Source organism: Syngnathus scovelli, chromosome 10, assembly GCF_024217435.2.
Source record: "Syngnathus scovelli strain Florida chromosome 10, RoL_Ssco_1.2, whole genome shotgun sequence".
Lineage (NCBI taxonomy): Eukaryota > Metazoa > Chordata > Actinopteri > Syngnathiformes > Syngnathidae > Syngnathus > Syngnathus scovelli.
In genome coordinates, this window is record NC_090856.1 from 2,896,861 (window position 1) to 2,918,065 (window position 21,205).

At 45.5% G+C, this 21,205-nt stretch overlaps 2 protein-coding genes and 1 non-coding gene across 14 annotated transcripts in view; 2 read left to right on the forward strand and 1 right to left on the reverse strand.

The window, feature by feature from the left end:
• Positions 1-559: 559 nt before the first annotated feature.
• On the reverse strand, positions 560-631 carry trnap-cgg (transfer RNA proline (anticodon CGG)). The gene has a single exon. It is a non-coding gene; the product is annotated as a tRNA-Pro (tRNA).
• Positions 632-890: 259 nt separating this feature from the next.
• Positions 891-3,462, forward strand: dtymk (deoxythymidylate kinase (thymidylate kinase)). Its single transcript, XM_049723511.2, has 5 exons — positions 891-1,082; positions 1,232-1,340; positions 1,550-1,640; positions 1,753-1,950; positions 2,024-3,462. The coding sequence occupies exons 1-5, from the start codon at positions 953-955 to the stop codon at positions 2,168-2,170; spliced, it is 675 nt and encodes a 224-aa protein (XP_049579468.1). The 5' UTR covers positions 891-952; the 3' UTR covers positions 2,171-3,462.
• The window catches only part of fryl (furry homolog, like), a 38,095-nt gene continuing 20,207 nt past the window's right edge, over positions 3,318-21,205 (forward strand). For 4 of the 12 annotated variants that reach the window (XM_068652196.1, XM_068652193.1, XM_068652195.1 and 1 more), the window contains exons 1-12: positions 8,330-8,812; positions 9,581-9,646; positions 16,634-16,842; positions 17,120-17,173; positions 17,894-18,033; positions 18,113-18,209; positions 18,693-18,772; positions 18,838-18,918; positions 18,993-19,161; positions 19,697-19,789; positions 19,861-19,959; positions 20,034-20,135. In XM_068652196.1, the coding sequence (XP_068508297.1) occupies positions 8,542-8,812; positions 9,581-9,646; positions 16,634-16,842; positions 17,120-17,173; positions 17,894-18,033; positions 18,113-18,209; positions 18,693-18,772; positions 18,838-18,918; positions 18,993-19,161; positions 19,697-19,789; positions 19,861-19,959; positions 20,034-20,135 (1,461 nt within the window). In that variant the 5' untranslated portion in view covers positions 8,330-8,541. Of the gene's footprint in view, positions 3,463-8,328; positions 8,813-9,580; positions 9,647-12,428; positions 13,411-16,633; positions 16,843-17,119; positions 17,174-17,893; positions 18,034-18,112; positions 18,210-18,692; positions 18,773-18,837; positions 18,919-18,992; positions 19,162-19,696; positions 19,790-19,860; positions 19,960-20,033; positions 20,136-21,205 lie in introns of those variants that run through there. The other 8 variants (XM_049722445.1, XM_049722399.1, XM_049722408.1 and 5 more) reach the window with 5 other exon arrangements.

Sequence of the window (21,205 nt, forward strand, 5' to 3'; positions counted from 1 at the left end):
GCGTCTTTATCAGCTGATGGATGAAGGTGTGGCTCACCTGTCAGATTTGACAGGTGAGTCACGCCCTCTGCTGTCCAACCGCCGAAACATGTCAGGTAATGAACCTAAAACAATTTGTTTGATATAAAAGAAACCAGTGATCTTATACTTTGTTCGCTGTGCTTTATGCGATATTTAGCCAACGTGAGAGGAATTAGCGACGGAGTTGAAGACAGTCCCTTGTGCAAATGCTTTCAAATTCGGGTAAAACAAAGCATTTTTTTTCCACTTTTCTTAAAGTCTTTTAAGCATTTCAAACAATTTTACTGTCGACAGAGGTGGCAAATATATTTCCTGAAACTAACCACTCTGCCAATGTTTAAAATGGGGTATTTGATCATTTACTTAAATGAGCCTATTTATAAACCTTAAGTTTTTCCGGACTATGGTTTACGTCATCATTACTTTATTCAAATTTGTCATTGTGACAGAAGCTAATTTTGTACCAAAAACCATGACAAAATTATTGTGGCCATACTAGCGTGTTGACTTCTTGGCTCGTAGAGACAACCAAAATAATGGGCTCGTCCGGGATTTGAACCCGGGACCTCTCGCACCCGAAGCGAGAATCATACCCCTAGACCAACGAGCCACGTGCCTCTTTCGACCATCATTTTAGTATATAAAGAAATGCCAAATCATGTTCTCGCTAAATTTCATATCAAAACGGCTTCAATTCCGTTCCTGTTTCCCATTGTTGTATGACTTTTGAGATAAAATGCGAGACAATTGCATTGGCTTCTCTAGTTTAGCCGACGTCGCTTCCTTCTCGCTCTCCAATCGTTGCGTGATGACGTAGGAGGCGGGGTCCTCTGACCCCCGTCATACAGGAAGTACTTCCCATCATACAGGAAGTACTTCAAACTTCCGTGTTTACATTTTCCGGCGCGAGAAGAACATCGGCGACCCCAGCATGGCGGCTAAGCGAGGCGCGCTCATCGTGTTAGAGGGGGTGGACAAAGCCGGCAAGACCACGCAGTGCAAGAAGCTGGTCGAGGCGCTGCAACAGAAAGGACACCCAGCGGAGATGATGAGGTTTCCCGGTGAGGCCCGTCACGAAATTTCTGCAGCTTGCGTAGCCTACCCAGTATTATTGTCTGTACTGGATTGCTAAAAGCTATCAGGGTAAAATGATGCATAAAGTTTTTAAAGGTTAAAGAAATTGTGATTTTTTGTGCTTGTTTGTTGGTAGACAGAAGCACGACGATTGGAAAGCTGATCAGCGCTTACCTGGAGAAGAAGAGCGACCTGGAGGACCACACAGTGCACCTTCTCTTTTCCGCTAACCGGTGGGAAATGGTGTAAGTGGAGGAGATCATTTTCATGTCATGTGAGGTAGAGGTTCTCATTTGGTTCTTTGCATTTTCAAGTTTTTGGAACAGTACTGTACAGTACATCTCCAAATTTTGCAAGTATATTGTAGTGGTAGTCCAACTATTTCCTCACAAATGGATGACTCAAGCATTTATCTTGGAGTAACATCATAACTTTTTGTTATCATCTTCTGCAGGCCTGTTATGAAACAAAAGTTGAAGCAAGGGACCACGCTAGTGGTTGACCGGTACGCCTTCTCTGGGGCTGCTTTCACCAGTGCCAAACCGGTGAGGTGGTCCCTAGTCAGCCAATGTACTACTAAAAAAAAAAAAGTTGAATTTGACTTGACTAAAATGTCACAATTTCATTTCATTTTACTTACAACTCTCTCAATTTTAGGGTTTCAGTCTAGATTGGTGCACCAGGCCAGATGTGGGTTTGCCCAAGCCAGACATTGTCCTGTTTCTGCGCTTGAGCCCGGTCGAAGCAGCTCTGCGAGGTCGCTATGGCGAGGAACGCTACGAGGACGCCGCCTTTCAGAGCGCCGTGCTCGACCGCTTCAATCAGCTCATGGACGACCCATCCGTCAACTGGAAGGTGAATATGCCAAAAGATATGCTTGGCAATGAGATCCTCTTCCTGGCTCATGTTGCGTAAGTGTCCCGTGCAGGTGGTGGATGCATCCGGGAGCATGAATGAAGTTCACAATGACATCGTCCAGAAGAGCCTGGACACCATTCACATTGCGCAGACGCAACCTCTGGGTGAGCTCTGGACAAATAGCCAATTATGTCCAATCCCAGAATCACAACATTAGAACTTGAATGAGTCATAGTCAAGTTGTAATTTTCTGACGTTTTATAGTCAGTTTTAATCTTTATTATAATATATATATATATACACAAATTTGCTTATTGTAGCCTTACTGTACATGGTCATGTTTTTTTTTTTTTTTACACAAAAAAAAGCCTGACTACACATGGTCATTTTTAGAGTTAGGGTTTGAGGGTCAGGAGTCAAAGGTCAGGGGTCATCTAAAAATTACAAAAATAAGCCCTATTATACATGGTCACTTTTTGTTAAAAACGCCTATATGATACTATACTATACATAGACCACGTGATAGCTTATGCTAAAATTAGTTATTGTACTATCTGCTTGGAAGGAAAACAATGCAGTGCTACGGTAATTACACAAAATCAGCTCTAGAATGCACTGTTGTCCTTTTATTCGTACATGTTACAGTAGGTAGTACTTTTGTGCAATGTATGAAATAGCAGTGAGAGCGTATGAAATAAAATGATAGAATGCAATCAATTGAGGGACAAATGAAATATTTATTTTGTTTGGTTTATTTTACTCTTGGTCATCATTTGCGTTTATTAATTTAGTTTTGTCAAAAGTAATGGAGAAATACATTTCATTTATCCATTTATATTTAAACAAAGAATGTACATACAGAATAAGACTAGGATAGACAAGATGCCATTTTTTAAATTTCATTATATATATATTTAGTATTTAATGGTGTGAATTTTGCGAAATTATTTTTTGTTAAATAAATTATGGCGAATCATTGACAAACTACACTTTAAACAACGTGTGTGACGTGTCCTGCCTACGCAGTAGTCGGGGTGTCTTCCTTTTATGGTGTTTTGTGTCCTTGATTAATTATTTGCATTTATATACCGACGCATCCGCCCGTCTGGAGTATCTTCGGTGTACGCCATTACTAAAGCGAGCGAACTCGTAGGAATGTTGCCCTGACTACGCCGACCAATCAACGGTTTGTTTTAGTTAGATTGACATGTAGTCTGTTCCAATAGAAAGCTGTTCTTGGTGTAGGCGTAATTTAGTGGAGCCAATCAAAACTGTGAAAGGCGGGGCGAAGTGACCACAGGCTGCTCTGACAGAGGGAGCACTTTCAACACCGAAGCAGATTGAGGAGAAAAAAAAACAAATCACACCAGTACGCAAATCCTTCCAATGGAGGAGGGCCAGGACGTTGGAGCTTGTTCGGCGAATGAAGTCTGCGAGCCAGCCGCATAGCGCAACTATAACGGGGGAGCGACGGACAGAGAAAGAGAAGACATAGCGGAAAACAAAGTTGTAAGTAACGCCGTTGTTGTGTCGGAAAAAAAAAACCGAAGAACGTGGTGGTCATTCGTTTCGTGATGTTGTCGGCACGCTAACTTTGTCGTTTTAGGGGGAGGGAGGGGTGCTTAAACGCAGCCTTAAAGCTTGCCAAACGAGGAGGTAAAAGTGTCATATAATCTACACAAAATTTATTTTACAAGACGGTTAAAACGCCAGTTTTTCCTGTTTTGTTAAAACATGAACTTCAAACTTGGCTGTTGTGGCTAACTAGCATCTCTCTTTACATTAGCCTCCTATACATGAGCTAAAAAAGCTGTTGGGTGGATTTTGCGTCAAGTCGTGTAACTGCCCTTTTAAAAATCATCTTCATATTTAAAATAGTCAAACACACAATTAAAAACATCCAAATTGAATGTCACGAACGAACAAATAAGTCTAACATGGCATTTGTGCTTGGGGGAGGTCACTCTTCTCCCTTTCAGTGTCTCTTCTTTTTTTTTTTTTTTAAGGGTGGCGTGATTGTAGGGACTTAAAGCCACAACATGTCCAACCCTGATGGTGCAGAGTTTGACCCCTGGAGTTAAATTCTCTGTGTCACTTGACATAAAGAAGCATTTGTTTTGCCTTTTTGTATTTATGGAAAGTTATTTGAGCATTTATTCCATATTTAAATCGATCATTTATTTATATATATATAGAGGGTTGCACACTATCAGGGTGAAAAATATATATCACAAAGATGTATTAAACTATTTCAATGAGTATCAGAGAAAGAATTGCCATGAATGAGTGTTCCTTTTAATCTGGTGAGACATTGATGGAGCTCTGTGAAGTTTCCAGACTGTAAGCGCCCACCCTTCCTCTAAACTGGCCCCGCACGGGATTAGCAGCCAAGTCAGCAATGCAGACAGAGCGTAAAAATCTTTTAAAATGCTTGCTCAAAATCAAAACACGTGCATTTTTTTTTTTTTTTTTGCTCTCGCCGCCATTTTCTATGCCTCGTGCACCTTTTTTAATTAGTGACCTTCTGCTGACGGTGGCGTTGCACTGCGGGAAGTGCGTTGACGCATGGGACTGAACAAATATTTGGGCTGGTATAGGGCACTTTCGCACCTGCTCCTTTGGCTCATCACCTCCATTCAGCGGAGCGGTCACCTGTTTAAACAAAACCGGCGCTTTTCATCCCCGGTTGTGGTTTGAAAAGTCACTTTGGACTAGATTCACTCAATATATAAAAAATGAGACCGCCTGGTGTCCAAGTAGTGGTGCCTCGACTTGCAAGTTTAATTCTTTCCTTAAGAAAAATACTTGTATGTCAAGTTAATTGTTCCCAATGAAGTGATTTAAAAGTGTATATATGGATGTTTGGATACCCCAATGATGTTTGATCGACAGCGATCCGGTTAATCGATACTAATCCGATACTTTTGTCCCACCCGGAATCATTTGGTCATATAAAAAAACAAAATAATATCCCTCCTGATTATTGTCGCAAGTTAACTTGCTTACTTTATCTTACGAGTAGCGTGAAACAGCGGCGAGATTTAGCGAGCTTTCGACATGTTTATTTTCTCTTTCACTCGATTGCGTGGAGCCGAGCCGGGGAGCTGGAAATAAACTATAATTGAGCCCTGCTGAGAAAGATTATCCCGAGCGTCGGGAGCAAGCTTTTTGGATCATAATTGATGTTTGGGAAGGAAACCACACTCTTTCTTTTTTACCAGAGAGAAGGCGACCGCTGGCGTTTTGGTCGTATTTAGTTGCTACCGAAGACCCCGCTCCCGCATTCCAATATGATCTTGAGGAAAATCACAAGAGGAATGTCCATCCCGTCACTTTTCTCGTCCCGTCGGGTTCCCGCCAAAGGACGTGGTTATTATGGTCGGGCCAAGCCTGTTATTTAGCGTCTGTTTGAGCGTATAGAGAAGCTCTCGCTGCTTTTGTCCAACGCCTTTTTGTGTGTTTTGTAACTGGCGCTGCTTCTTATAGATGGAAAAATGCCACCACAGAAATGTACAGGAGAACCACAAGAGGTCCGACTCACTTTTGTCTGGATTTTTATTTTTATTTTTTAACACGATGGAAATAATCTTTTGTGACATTTTAAGTCACATGATTTAAAAAAAAAATCATATTTATCCATAAAACAATTCACATATTGCTCGTACTGAGAAGAATAAATATATTTGTTTAAATGTGAGAGTTGGTGTAGCATCCCTATTGCATTGCACTTAAGCAGATTACGGCTCATATCGGTTGAGGCTGAGCTAATCATTGATGAGATGCTTTTCGTTACGCCGACCTTTAACCCCACCCCCCCTCTCAATTTGGCCTTTCATCCTCTGAGACTTAGAGTGGCACCGAAATGCAGTTCAAAGTTATTCGTCTGGTCCAAGAGTGGAGGACTTTGTTAAATATTTTTAGTGACGTCAGAGGAACGCATTGAACCTGCTTGACCTCAACGGTTTGACCCACTTTGGTCGTTGCGTTGAATTTGAAGTCACCGCGCCGGAGCAGGAAGTGCGATAATGCGTTACTAATGCGTCTGTCGTCGTTTTGCAAATTTTAGGACCATTTTTTTTTGTTTTGTTTTTTAAACCGGGAGGAAAATAGACTTTAGCGCGCCGGGGATCAGTTATGTAACAGATTGATGTCGGAGGGTAATCTTCAGATTATTCCGCCGCTTCGGGAGAAGGTTTTAATCCGGTGGTAGCCCGAAGCCGAGCAGAGCTCAGCGGAACCGTCCCGTTGCCAAGACAACGGCCTGGTCGCCAGTCAATCGCAGGGCACAAACAGATGAGCGGAGAAAAGAACAGTTAAGTGGCAAATATGCAAAATGGGCGATGAATGGGACATTTTGTCAAGCGTGAGATATTTTTGGAGAAGTCATCCGTTCTGTCGTCACGACTTCCGTTCCACGTGGTTAAAAGGTGTCGCTCGTCTGTTGTGGTTGAGGTTTTCTTAACCACTGTGAGCTTAAGTAGCGTGGGAACCAAGCACGCCGGCCCGATTAATCTCTTGGTTTGTTTGGCCCGATTGTGAAAAGTGCAAAGTTGCCTTTTGTTTCCCAACTTTTTGAGCTTGTGTAACTTTTTTTTTCATCATGTCGCGCAAACTCTGGAGAGGAGAACGTCGGGTTACATAAAGTCATGCACTTGCTGTAGTCCCTCAAATATTGGTTTGAAAAGACGCCGTGCCTCCACAACAACAAAAAAAAAAAATCTTACAAAAATTGAGGAGAAAAGTTAGTTAAAAGTTTCCTGCTTTTGGTCAGGGATACAAAACATTTGGATGAAGGGTCTCGTCCGGTCAGGTGACATTCTTCAGCCCCCCCGTTCCCCCACCAACTCCCGGGTCGCCCCGCAAGTGTGGTTCTGGCTTGTGACCAAACCAGCCGGACTTCTTTGTCCGCTCGTTGAGAACTTGAACATAGCCTTGCTTGTTCTCGCTCGCTAGGGAAAAAAAAAAAAGATGGCCAGCGATTCTAAGGCTGCTCCACAGATCTGAAAAGTCCCAAGAGACAACACAAAGTGGCAGCAAGGATTTTTTGTGACCACGAGAACAAAGACCGGTTTCCTGATGTGGTGAAAGTCCGAAGCGCTGACTACTTTCTTTGTGGTGGTTTTTGATGTATTTTTGTCCGACTTTTGAATTCTAAAAAAAACATTTAGCCTGATTTTCTTTTTTTTTTCTTTTTCCCTAATTTTGTCAATTTTAATGTTGTTTTTTTTGGCCTACATTGGTAGAGCCGCTGAAATATATTTGGGATTAAACAGAGGCACCTTAAAGTGGATTTTCTTTATTTTTTTTCCTTCCCCAACTCAATTGTACAGGTCACAATAATAAAGAATATTTATTTTATATATCACAAAAGCCTGGCATTTGAACACGGGTGTGTAGACTTTTCCATGATAGATGTCTTGTGTGACTATTGCCACCAGGGGGCAGTCTAACTTTGTTTTCGAGCTTATCTGTGGCTGTGAGGCAGGTTAAATAAGTGCACTGTGCAAGTGATTCTCATGATTTACAGTATCACCCCCCCTCCCTGCACACAGTACAGACTTGGGTCTTTGGGTTCCAGCCCACGAGTTTTCCTGTTTTCTCCTGCATTTGAAAGCGGGCCAAGGCAGGGGGGGCGGGCCCAGAACGGCACGGGTAGCGCTGCACATTGTTCCCCGGGCTTCCTCTTTCACATTCCTGGGCTGATTGGGATCTTGCCCCTCCACCTCCCCGTGTGACGCCATTGTTCTTACTGTCCAGCAGACCCATGGACAGCTGCCATCATTGCACCAGGTGACGGACGGCAACCTGCTTGTCACCAGAGTTCCAAAATGGAGTTAATTTTAAAAAAAATTCTGAAATACGAACCTCCTTGTCACTAGTGGGTGCTCCTCTCGGTCACCACCCGTCTGGCTGATTTAGCGATTCTTAGCAGGATCTGCTGCCTCAGCCTTTCTGCACCAGAAGACCAACCTGGCAACCTTCCTTCTTGGATGTCTGATGGATTTGTTAAATCTGTTTGACACGCTTGTTAAAAAAAAAAAAACAGGGGGCTGGAGAATGACTTGAGTTGCCACATTTTGTCGTTTATAAGTTTTGTATCTACTCCCTCGATGAAAGTGGACTGTCTTTGTTTTTCTTGAGAGCGCTTGGATGGAAGCGAACGAGCATTTGAGTGTCGTGATAAGGCCTATCGACTCCCGCAGACGGACGACTTTAGCTCGCTTTCTGACGCCTTCCTACTTCTCACGCCGCCTGTCAATCTCCTTCTTTGACTTGGACGAGTCACGCGGGCCAGCTGGGGTGGGGCGGGGCCTTCCTCCTCCTCGGCGTTATCTCATGTGGAACACGTCCGAGTCCCGCCCTAGATAGTGCCCAGTCGCCGGCGGTGACATCACAACAAGCGCTGCGGCTTCTCGCCTTCCGACAGGTAGCGTCACAGAACAGGGAAGTTGCTTCGCTATGCCAGTGACTCGTTATTCCAGACGGACAACTTTTAAGGGAGTGCGGCATGTAGACTACCTCGTGAGCTGGCGTGGTCGCTCACACATGGCCTTCGATGCTCCCGACGGCGCTTAGGATGGGGTGACGATGGCGTGGCACAAGCTGCTGGACGGTACGCCCGAGCGAATAAACGGAAAGTTGAACATGGACTTTCTGAAGAGTCGGTTGCCCAACGGTCAGGGGACTCCTGTCCAGGCCGCCGCCGCGCCGCAGGAAGCCGGCCCACAGCTCATCCGCTTGAGGAGGATGGGGCTGTTGGTCATGAGGGATACTATTGTGGAGGAGAACACCACGGGCGACGGCACCCCGGTGGTCACCCCAGCCGGGCTTCTCCGAAATAGGAGAACTCAATTCAAAGGTACGACGTAAGATGCTGTCGTACGCTGATGGATCGAGATGCCCTTTTGGGATGTTTCCAGAAATTTGTTTGGGAAACTTGGGAATATAAAGACAAGTTTGGAGGATAGTGACACGATTTGGCAATCTCTGCGTCTGTTGCTATTGATCAGCTACAAAGGTCAACTGTTTGTATTGCGTCTTCCTTCGCTGATAAGACGGACACGCGTAAGAGGAAGTGGCAGCCCAGATATCCGCCGCTCGCTCGGCCTCGTGATGACATATTTGACACCAGCTCGCCAACTTCCATCTCGCTCAGCAGGCCGTGTCCCACTTAAAGCCGCACACACTCAAAGTCATGGATGTTGTCGTGTGGAGCGCGAGGTTGACGACAATAGTCGTGACTTCTATGAGTGCCAAAGTATTGTTTATTTTATTTTTTATCATTGGTTAAAATTAACTAATTAATAAACGCCAGGCATTTTTTGCTTTAATCAACCCAGTTATTCATTTACATTACAATAAATAAATGCACATAAATTCTGATGGACTATTTTCCTTTCATGTCTGGAGTTGCTGCTTTAATTCCAGCACACACAAACTATACAATACCGAAAAGCCGAACCCACATTATACACAAAATTCTATGACGCTAATTTGTGTTTGCGCTAATCCAAATGCCAGAGGTGAAATTCTTCCAATGTTTCTCTTCATGCTAATTTCGTGCATGTTCAGACAGCTCTCACAGATTTGATTCTAAATCTTCTTTTCTGTTTCCCCCCCCAACCAGAAAACATCCAGCGATTTCGAAAAACCTCCTTTTTACAGCATGCTCAACGTGGCCGGAACCGCCAGGGTGAGTTGTATTTTTAGAAACGAGGAAGAAGAAGAAAAAAAAAATGCAATGTTTTAGTAAATTGAAGACGTACTGGCTTGTTGTGTTCATACCAAAGGATAATTTGCCTTGCTGTGATCTTGGCGCCACTCCCTTCTGCAGAACTGGCTTAGCCTGAGTTGCCTTTTAAGGTGGCGCTACTTCCCTGCCGTCTCACAAACAAGTTTTTGTTGTTTGGAAAAAAATCCATGACGTGATTCGAGCATTTTAATGAACAGGATCAGGGATTTGTGTTTGCGATGGCACCTTTGTTTGTCCTTTTTTCTACCCGCTCGGAACACTGGCCGCATTGTTAAATGACAAATAGCTAAAGAATCTCTACTATGGCGCATTGAAGTGCCGTGTGAGAATTTTAGCGGCGAGCGGAGGAGGAAAAAAAAAAAAAAAATTACGTCATTTTGAATTTATTTTGCAAGATTGTAAATGACACGCACAGATTTGATTGGGCAAAAAAAAAAAGGCCGGATGTAAATTGCCCGTCCTCTGCCGCTCGGGCCCCACTGGAGCAGAGGTCGAGGAATCAAATTTCGGATCAATTTTTGTTCCAAGTGCTGCCCTTCAGACAGGAAATGCATCCTCCGGCCAGGAACATCACCTGCTCTAAGCAGGGTTCACTGGGGACAGCGATGACGCCACGTTTGAACTTTGCCATCAATGTCTGGCGAAGGCCCGATTGTATATAGAAGATTGTTGTGGATTCTCGAGATTATTTGATCAAGCAGCTATTTTCACCCCCCCCCCCTCCCCCACCCCCCCCCTCCCCCACCCCCCCCCCTCCTCCCCTGCTACACCGGAAGCCGGCACCTCGGAGCGCAAACGTTCCCATAGAGAGACCGTGTTGTCGGTTCCTCCTCTGCATTCCTCAAACAAGCAAGCTGGGTTTACACAAAACAGTTCCTCCCTCCCCAAGTCTGGCCGCTTCGCCGATAACGGCGCTGCTTTATATTCCGATGTCCCGTCTTTGTTGTTCGCTCGGAAACAGCCGTGATGTTACCCTTATTTTGCTCAAGGGAGGGGGAAGTATTTGAGTGTCACAATACTGGTATGCTGCAAGAGGGCATTACTCAGCGTGTTTAATTGGACGATAACCAGAAACAACTTTTCAGCCTGAAGCTCTGTTCCAGTGGAGGTCGGAGAAAAAAAAAAAATGCTTTCCGGGATGTTTGGATTGTCTCCTGAAGTGCTGCCTCCGTGAGTGAAAACTGTCTGTTAGCGGCAGCCCCAGTCGCGCTAGCTCATCTGCGAGCACATTCGATGACATAAGAAGTGAAAATCTTGCAATCTTGCATTCTTCACACCAAGGCAGGGTAGGGCGGGTCGTGAACGGAATGCAGGCCGCGAAAATTAATCAGGTGAATAAATCAAGACGGCCGTCACTCCATCGCAAGGTATGCTAGGCTAGGCTTCGCAGAGTGTAAACAGAAAAAAAAAAAAAAAAAAAAGGGCCGCATGGTGAAATATGCCTCGGTCCTCCTCCCCCTTCGAGTAGCTTCATAACCGCGCACCTCGTAAACTGACACTCAGGAACGAGATTAGACTCCCGGAGTGCACAAAAGTGCCGCATGTCTTTGTGTTGTTGTTGCGGCCCCGAAAGTAGAACACATTGGATGATGTAATAAAAGTCTACACCCCCCCTGTTCCAATGATGGTGATTTAAAAAGAAAAAATCCAAAAACTCCCTTCACCTTTGTGACCTATGACCTTTACAACCCTTTTGGGGAAGAGAAATCTTTTACAGCAGGGGAAGTACAATGAACAATTTGAACGGTGAAGTGTTCCTTGCCGAGAATGTTTCGACGGGAAGCCAAACGGCCGTTCGAACGCGCCGTTAAATGAGAATTTTGATTTGTCGCCACTCGCAAAACGGCCATGATGTCATTCGCGGTGGAGATTCTTGCACCCGTCCGTTGAAAAGCGTCGGGGCGGCACCACAAAGTCCCCCGCTTGTGTCGATTGTTTGCGCTCGGCTCCGCTTGCTTTTTGCATAACTCGGCGGGGCATGTGACACGGCCAGAGATGAGAAATCAAGCAAACGAGAAGGGGGGGACAAAGACCTTTTGTCTCTCGCCGCGCTTGGCCTCGACTCATTTCCTCGGCTCATTTTGTCAACAAACCCTGTCCACTGTTTTAAGCGCGAAACGACTTGATGTCACGCGGCCAGAAAAGACGACCGTCGACCCCCCCCGAATTCGAATATCAGATCAATTCAGATTGCTCATCGCTGTGTTGATTTTAGTTTTTTTGCTGGATACACAACCCGATCAAAACGATCAAACACTTCTTTTATTAACTCGCATTTAAACAATGTTGTACGTAATGAAGTGTCCTTTTCCCCCCAAGTCTGACTCGACTTATTAAGACGCGATTATTCATTCCTGCTGTCAAATTACAAGGAAAAGGAAATGACCACTTAGGCTCGGTAGCAACGTCAGCGTGCGTAGGCTTGGTGTGTGTGTGCGTGTGTGAGACTCCCCGGTTAATCACGCTGTGGCTGAACACTGACGTCACGAGGCTGTGCTAGTGAAACCCCCCCCCCCTTCTTTGGTCGTATTTGAAATCTGCTGAAATTCAAAATGGCCTTTTTTTTTATACTTTTACCGTCTTTATGGGCTCGACACTAACTTACTGGCTTTATTTAGACTCGGGACTAGTCATGGGGATGAAAGCTGACGGTCCAAGAGGGTGTGGCGAGCAGTGGCTCATGTGCACGAGATGGGACCCCCCCCCCCCCCCCCCCTGCCTGAAAATACATCCTCGTTCTATTTGGGCAACTGGAAAGAGTGACCAAAAATGCCCCTATTTGATTATTTTGGAATAGCCGAGTCATGTTTGTCTGCCGTATTTCTTTTCCAAAGGTGTCGGCTCGTGTTGTGATGGCGCCGACCCTCCCATTTCCTCCTCCCGCAAGAGTCAGCCGTGACGCATCACGTATCGCCGCGGCGTTTTGACAGGAAGCGGCTTGTCACAGGCCGCCAGCCAAGGCGCTGGGTTAACGCAGCCTTTCCGCACAGTAGCCGCTCTTGACACCGGCAGCATTTTGATGACATCACCGCCAGCGAGCCCACCCTCTCTTTCTGTCTCTCCAGCCTCCCCCCTCCTTCTGTTTGCTGTCGAAACAAGCTCGCTCGCCCTCCCTCTCTCTCTCTTTTGGTCTGTGTGAAAGAACGATGCTCGGGAAGGGGAGGAGGCCCCTGCGAGCGAATGGGGAGGGAGAGGGGGGGGCTGTACGAGCAGGCTAGTACTGGCACAGTCACACACAGGAAGAGCAGCGCAGAGGAAATATCGCAGTGCGTTGTTAATACCTTGCACTATTTTCCTCACCTCTGTTTTTTTTTTGAAGACGACAAGTTTAATCCACTTTCCGGATTCCATGCGCCGCACCAAGGCGGATCGGCAAGCGAGCGGATCGCTTCACTCGCCTGGCAACCCCCAAACTTGGAGCTAAACAACCCCCGGGTGGCACCTCCCGGCGGGGTCGCGTCGCGCTCGTACGACTCGGTCAGGATGACACATTTGGCCGTCGCTTGCGGAGGGTAACGGAGCTGGCGTCGATTGAACCCAAATGGCTTGCGAAGCGAGCGGTCAAATTGAGCGCAACCGTGTGAAAATCGTGCCTTGCCGGACCATGCCAAAGTTTTGAGTCGGCGCCGCCATGCTGAGCCTGCAGGATTCGGTCTTCTTTGAGATCAGCATCAAATCTCTGCTCAAGTCGTGGAGCAGCAGCTGTGAGTACCTGATGTTTACATACCGCAATCTTATCTGCGCAGGATTGTTGCATCGAGACCCCCCCCCCCTCTCAACCAATCTTGAACCTGTGTTAGGATTACTAATGGAGTGTCAGGATAACTGATTGTATTGAATCCAGACCCGAATGGGGCTGGCGTCGTGCAGGTGGCCTCGTTCAACCGCATCTTTCGGTCTCACTTCCCCCAGTAAAAAATATCGCTACCGATGCGTGGCGAGCCGGGTGTTCGCTTCGAGATTGGCACACAAATCGCTTACCTCGTACTCTGAGACATTGCTGACTTGGATTGGAAAGGAGGCAAAACGTACGTCAGGTGCTAGGTCTAGGGTTTACTGTGGCTTTAAAAAGTCGAGCTTTCAAAAACCGCTCAAACTTTCCGTCGGCGGTTGCAGGCAAAGCCACACGACCACTCGCAGTCTCGTCGATGATGCGAGCAGTCGATGAGCTCGATGGTTTTTCACCTCTTTGAAAAAGGCAATGTCAGGGAACCGGGATGGAGAAATATTTCGGCTAGCTAGTACGGCTAGCAGTGGTTTGTTTCCACACATATGCCACAAATAGTACTTTTGTTCTTGTAACTTAAATTCTCCTAGAAACATGAAACGATACATTACATATAATGTTTTTGCTCAAAGTTCCCATCCCGTTCGAACCCTGTGCTTCCTTATTTAGAAGTCAGCCGGAAGTAGCTCCTGCCGCTTTCTGTCACTGTCTGCTCCGTTTTACCACCCAAATCTACTTTGGCAGCACTCAACGCAAATCCCAGTCCCTTCATTCCCCCCCCCCCCCCCCCCCCCCCATCCCACCCCACCCCCACGTCCTGCTTTTATAACCCTGCTCTCCATCCCCTTCGGGGCAGCTAATGTTTCCCGACCATCGATCCGTCTTCCGCCTCTGTCCCGTTATTAGCTTCCCGACGTGTACTCGAAGAAATCCAAAAGGCCACAATCTGCTTCGTGGATTCGGGTGCACAGATTTCCCACCATAGTACCAAAGTCGGCCCATTGTGTCATCTTTCTTTCCCGGATGTTGATACCGTGATTCATAAATCCATACGTGCGATCATGCAACATTTATGTCCATATAGAAGCGAAATAATGACCTTTCGATGGAGCTTTAAGCACACTGATGACTCATCATTTTCGTGCCATTACTGCAGAGCGCAGTGTCACATGAGTATAATTAACATGCAGCGACGGTATGCTTACTATAGATTCACCCCCGCTTGCCAACAGTTGCCCGGGCATAAAGTCAGAACCGGATTGTCAAATTTTCAGTAGGGCTGCGAGAGTACTGCCTGGCGCCCATCCCTTAGGGCGAGAGGCGGGGTTAAGCCACCAGCCAATCACAGGCTAAATTAGTGAAACAAGAATATTGCAGAAACTTCAAAACAAAAAATGCATTGCATTTTTAGGAACATGCAATGTCTTATCAGTATTTTATTTTAGGAAATTACAACATTAGTGTTTTTTTTTTTCAAATCTATTCGGGGAAAGTCCAAATTAGCCGAGAGAGGCTATTTCAAGTCATCTCGAAGTTGCGACACGCCGCTTTATTTTTCACGAAGCATCGTTGCTGTCGTCGTCCATACCTGTATGAATCCCAAACAAAACTGCAATGCGATCAATAGTTCGCCACTCCACCCCTCTTTCATACTGCGCCCCCCCCCTCCTCCCACGTCGGGCGCCAGTTCCTCATCGGGCCTGTCAAAACAAACGAGGGCACCATCAAATCAAAAACACAGCACCTTCCTTTGGTGCTTTTTACGATACCCACTCGCGGAAAGAAAGTCACGGATTTGACGTTGTGTTTTAGTTGTAACTCGCCACAGCCGGAGCGTGTTAGGACACAATAACACATTTGGCACTGCCATGCCGCAGAAACATTAGCAGCAGGTCTTTTGTCTGGTTTTAAAAAAAAAAAAAAAAAAAAAAAGAGAGAAACTCTCAACTCTGCATTCCAGCCCGTTTGTGTGATTGTGCTGTTGTTGCTGGTTGTCCTGACAGTGGAAGTGAGCAGGCCGCTGGGAGTGTTTTTTTTTTTTTTTTTTTTTTTTCTTTGTAACTGTGACAAGGTGGAGTCACTATAGTTGTGTAATCATATTTCCTAAGTGAAAAGCAGGGCTTGTGTACTTTGCATGCCTCGAGCAGCAAGGTGTTGAAAAAAGAAATAGAAAAAAAATAAAGAAGAAAAATTCCCGCAGCCTCAAACTGGGTTTTTTTCCTTCCAGTTTTAAATTGTATTAATGATTAATAAAAAATTAATTAATTAATTAATCGATAAATTTAAAATGAATTTATTATTTATTAATTAAATATATTTAGAATAAATTTTAAGTTTTACTATTCACAATTTACCAATTATTTGATGATATATAGGAATTTAAATTTGTCATTTTTGGCAAGAGCAGGAACTTTTTTTTTTTCCTAGTTAGACATAAATAGCAGAGTTGGAAAATGGCATCACTCTTGTCATTTTTTTTTTAAAGTCAGTTGGATGTCATCCTTGGAAAATAAGTTTGGAATGCCACTTGTGTGTGTTATGCTTATGTTTTTCTACTTTGTTGTTGTTGTTGACAAGTGCAGCATTAGCACTTTTGTGTGCGACGCTCCAGCTGGTCTGAGGCAGGAGAAAGAAGATTAGGATGCCCACGGCGTTGATTGGTTATTAGGCGGAGAGGCAAGCCGAGTGCGTGACATCATCGTAAACAAAGACAAGAATGGCTTGAAAGGCTCTCTGTGTTGCAGGACAACATGACCACCGCAATGTGCTCAACATACCAAGAAATTCCCAAGGAAATATTTTAGCCGGGACAAATTGTGGAAAGTGTACCAAGGAAATCCTTTGTGAGCTGTTTGTTTTCCCAAAACGTCCGAACAAGCCAACTGTGATGTCGCAATTGGTTATGGTTACATTTTGGACTTTCTCCATCCATGACTGTCCTCTCCAGAGTCATTTTAAAATTTGGATTTGTATAATTAGTGGTCAATGGTCAAGCCAAGCAAATTTGTGTGGCCTCTGTTATAAATAGTCGCTTTCCATGTTGATGAAATCTTTATTGTAAATAAACACACAGCTTGTTGTCGCCGCCATTGTCGTGTTTGTTCCACGTCATCCATCGTTGACCTGAAAGCTTCCTGAGATACATTTTACAACCACCTATCTCAACTTTCCCTGACCTTTGACCCCTTTTCATCCCGCAGCTTCCGCGCCGGTCAGCAGCAGCAGCGTGAGTAGACGGCGCGCCCCCGCCTCGACGACTCCCCTGTGGGAAAAACACAACTTCGCGGCCATGTCCATTATCACCATCGACCCCGAGCTCAAGCCCGGGGAGTTCGTCATCAAGAGCCTGTTCGCCGAGTTCGCCGTGCTGGCCGAGAAGAAGATCGAGATGGTGATGGCCGAACCGCTGGTGAGTGTCATTTTAACGACCTCGCCGCCACCGCGGAAGCTCGTTAGCTTTACGAGCATCGATTAATACTTAACACGCGGCGCTGATTCACCCTCACTCTGAAAGATTTCACATTTTAATAAAAGGGACTTGTTCTCCATTTTGAAATCAAATTATTCGTTTTATTATCATTTCAATAAACCGTTCTATATATATGTCAAAAATATTTATGATTTTATTAAAAAAATTCTGTTGCATACCTTGTTGACTTTTGAATCTTTTCCTCCCCCCCACCCAGGAGAAACCTCTTTCCCGCTCCCTCCAGAGAGGGGAGGATGCACAGTTTGACCAGGTCAGTGCGGCAGTGTGAACGCCCCCCCACCCCCAACCACCCGCTGCCAAGTTCCATACTGCACTTGTGCGCAGTATTTGAATCGCGGCCAATCAATGGCCCATTCAGCGGCCCGTCGTGTGTACAATGGGGGCCCGCCGCAGAGCTTTGTTCGCAACAAGGCCCCGCCGACGAGGACAATTTACGGCGAGGGGAAAGTCAGCAAGGGTGGAAGCGCTGTGTCATCCTCGCAACTAAATCTGCCACTCGCTGCCGGCGTACGTCTGTTTGTGTGGGTGTGCGTGCGTGCCGGCGCCACCAGGGGCAGTGGCGGGCATGTGGCTTGCGTAACTGCGCTGGCCGCCGTCCACGGTCGACGCCCTGCATGCCCGCTGACCGCCGCCTGCCACGTCCAAAATGTTTGACTGTGTCGCGTGTTAGTTGTCACATGAAAAGCGTTTTCGTTTTTCCACTCATGCCTCTCTGTTAAGATCGCTGATATTAAATCGCTGGCAGATTTGGTGATTATTGATTACAATATATAATATAACAAAAAATTATCTCAATTGTAAAATTAAAGTGTTAAAATTAAAAAAGTGTTTAAAAAAAAACCAAATTTTATTGTTTTTGAATGAATTAGTTATCGGAATTTTATTTTAACAAGTATGACTCTTATCATCACAGAGGTTAACAAATATGAATTTTGGATTGTGATCCCCCCCCCCCCTCTCTCTTTTCCAGTTAATAAGCTCTATGAGCTCCATAGCCGAACACTGTTTGCCCTCCCTGCTGCGTACGCTCTTCGACTGGTACCGGCGCCAAAGCGGCACCGAAGACGAGTCGTACGAGTACAGGCCTCGTTCCAGCACAAAGTCCAAAGGGTGACGCATTGTAGAATCTTCGCCACTTTTCTTTTTTGTGCACTATTTCCCTCTCATGCCATCTTTTTTGATTTTGCAGAGATGAGCAGCACCGAGATAAAGACTACCTTCTGGAGAGGAGGGATTTAGCCATAGATTTCATGTTTTGCCTGGTGTCGGTGGAAGTTCTCAAACGGGTGAGCCGCCCCCCCCCTTCTTGCTACTTTGAATGCTGCTTTGCATTTTCCATTGTTTTCCAGAAAAAGCACTTCTACTTTGGTTACTGTAAAACAGGAAGTGTCACCACCCCAAAAAAAAAAATTATTGTACATTGATGAGTTATATCTATGAATAGTACATCGAAAGTTTTTCTCTTCATTTCAAAGCGTGATTGTTTGATGGAATGTGCTGGAGGGGGGGGGGGGGGGGGGGGGGTCTTCCTAATAAATCAACACTTGCACAATTTGCAGCCTTCCTTGGTGCTTGGCCAAAGGAGACCATCCACATTTTTAAGCAACACTCCCAAAGCCGACCCCCCCCCCCCCCAGGGAGACCAGCTCCAACTTGCCCTTGGCTCCGCTCCTGAAGGAAATGAAATGTCGCAATGCGAAGAAAAAAAAAAAAAAAAAAAAAAGTATCACTGCTGACTAATGCGAGTAATTTGTTTGCGTTTGTCGCAGATTCCTCTTCACCCAGTGCCGGACGCTTTAGTACACGAAGTTCTAAACCTGGCATTTAAGCACTTTAAACACAAAGAGGGGTAAGTCAAGTATTATTTTATTTTGTGGAATTGTTTTAAATTGTGTGACTTTTATTTTATTTTAGATACTGTGGGCCCAACACAGGCAACGTGCACATCATCGCAGACTTGTATGCGGAGGTCATTGGAGTTCTCACACAGTCAAAGTTAGTCTTTTTTTTTTTCACTCTCTCTCACACGTGAACAAGAGTCACACAAAATCGAATCTTTTGTGCGTAAGGTTTTTAGCTGTGACGAAAAAGTTCAACACTGAACTGGATGAGCTCCGGAAAAAAGAGCAGAGTCCCTACATCGTGCAGTGCATCATCAGTCTCATCATGGGCATGAAATTCTTCCGGGTCAAAATGTACCCCGTGGAGGATTTCGAGGCGTCCTTTCTCTTCATGCAGGTGAGGGGAAAGTCTTCCCGGAATGCCAAATGTGTCCTCCGAGTGAAGATATCAAGGCGGCGGAATAAACGCTCCGTCTGCTTCCCACACGCACGACGCGACATTTGTCATCATAACAATCGGCCGATAAGAATGTTTGCTAAATCACACCAGACGTGAAGTTTTTTTTATGACTTTACCGCTCTGTTCAAAGCCGGTAGCGCCTCATAAAACCCGGTGAATAACTGCCAGAGGTTTTGCCAAGAAGTCCGCGCGTGCCTCCGTTCGAAGATTCCATTCAGCTCTCCGCAAACTTGTTGCCTCGTAAGCACCTTTAATGAAGCGCCGGTTTATGTCCTCGTTTCCGACGGCCTCGCGTGTAGTCGAAAGTGATGAAATTGTTTTATTGGACACCCGCGTAATACAAAACACTTTTCCCGCCATAGGAATCGTTTCAACTGTGATTGATTTTTTTATTTTGTGAACAAATGTGTAAGCCTTGACTGGTTCCTCTCCATTACTTCTTGAACGTGTGACCTCATGTCTTTTTTTGTAGGAGTGTGCCCAGTACTTCCTGGAAGTCAAGGACAAGGACATAAAACACGCCCTCGCCGGCCTCTTTGTGGAGATTCTGATCCCAGTCGCGGCCGTGAGTGAAGCCAGCTCCCTCATTATCTTTGTTCTCCTTCCTCGGCTAAGTTGCTCTTTATTGTCCCGCAGGCGGTGAAGAATGAAGTCAACGTGCCGTGCCTGAAGAACTTTGTGGAGAAGCTGTACCAGACCACCTTTGACCTTAGCTCCAGAAAGAAGCACTCTTTGGTTAATATCACAAATCACAAAATGTTTAAATTAAAGTTCTTGTCTGACGCTGGTTGCTTTTTTCGTCCATGCAGGCCCTGTACCCCTTGGTGACCTGCTTACTGTGCGTCAGCCAGAAACAGTTCTTCCTCAACAACTGGCACATCTTCCTGCAGAACTGCCTCTCGCACCTCAAGGTAACCCCCCCTCTCTCTCTCTGAGGTTTGCGCCATCCGTACACTGTACCAAGTCCACGGACCGGGCTGGACAATGCCTCGATTGACTTTGGAGTCCTCATGACTGGTGTTGCGTAATCCCGGCGCTGGTATTTTTTCAGTGAGCGAACCCAACAAGTGTGACTGTTTTGCTTTCATTGTTGTGATGGCTAACAGCTGATTGAATTAGAAGCGGTTCTGTCGCGACCCGTGTGCCCCGTGGTGCCGGCTTGAAGATCATCATGTTCTGCAGATCTGAGCAGGAATAGCACTTGGCTTGCGTCGGGTAATAGTAGAATCTTTGTTCACCCGGGGCAGGAAAAACAAAGTATGATTTTAAGCATCTAAATTTAGCGGGGTACATGTAAAATGATTTTCAATATCTTTTTGTTCAATTGTGAGAAAGCTTGAGGCGAACAATTTCAAATCGAAACGATATTAAAATGTTATTTCTTTATTTCCAAGTGCTCTTCTTACTCAGGTCTGCGAACGAATCCATGGAAATCAATGAAATCAAATCGCCGACCGAATGATTCGACTCAATGACTCTCTTTACATTGATTCATCCTTGTGGCGATTATTTGGTGGTTGTGAGTTGTTGTGATTTTTTTTATTAGGTGGCCTCGAATTAACAATAAGTCTACTTGGGCAATAATTCTGGTCCAGGACTTGGGATCATTTTCAAGTTGTTGTTGTTCTCATTATTGGCCCCTCAGTAGAAGTGAAGTTTGTTATGAGGAACAAAGTGTCCGTTTTTTTGTTGCCCAATACATCAACGTGTACCATTGTGCCCAAAATATGAGAGCATTGGGGCGGCCATTGTATTTGCATGCCGGAATGGATGGAGGGAGGCATTTTGCTTGTGCTGGGAACGCCAGACAAGGATCTCACGGAGAACAAGGGGCTCATTTGTCAAAAACTCAACAGCGGCGTATAAAATAACATTGTAATTGCCTTCCCACCGCCCTTATCAGTGGCAAGCAATTGGTATTTGCCTGTCGTCATGGCGAAGTCCAGTTGGCCACACTTGGACGCCTCAAATTTGGTCAAAA

What these genes read in the sequence shown, in the direction of transcription:
- dtymk (XM_049723511.2), top strand. Translation starts at nt 953, where the DNA reads ATGGCGGCTAAGCGAGGCGCGCTCATCGTGTTAGAGGGGGTGGACAAA. An exon ending in CTTTCACCAGTGCCAAACCG is followed by an intron (nt 1,641 to 1,752) that starts GTGAGGTGGTCC and finishes TCTCAATTTTAG; the next exon opens with GGTTTCAGTCTAGATTGGTG. An exon ending in ACCCATCCGTCAACTGGAAG is followed by an intron (nt 1,951 to 2,023) that starts GTGAATATGCCA and finishes TGTCCCGTGCAG; the next exon opens with GTGGTGGATGCATCCGGGAG.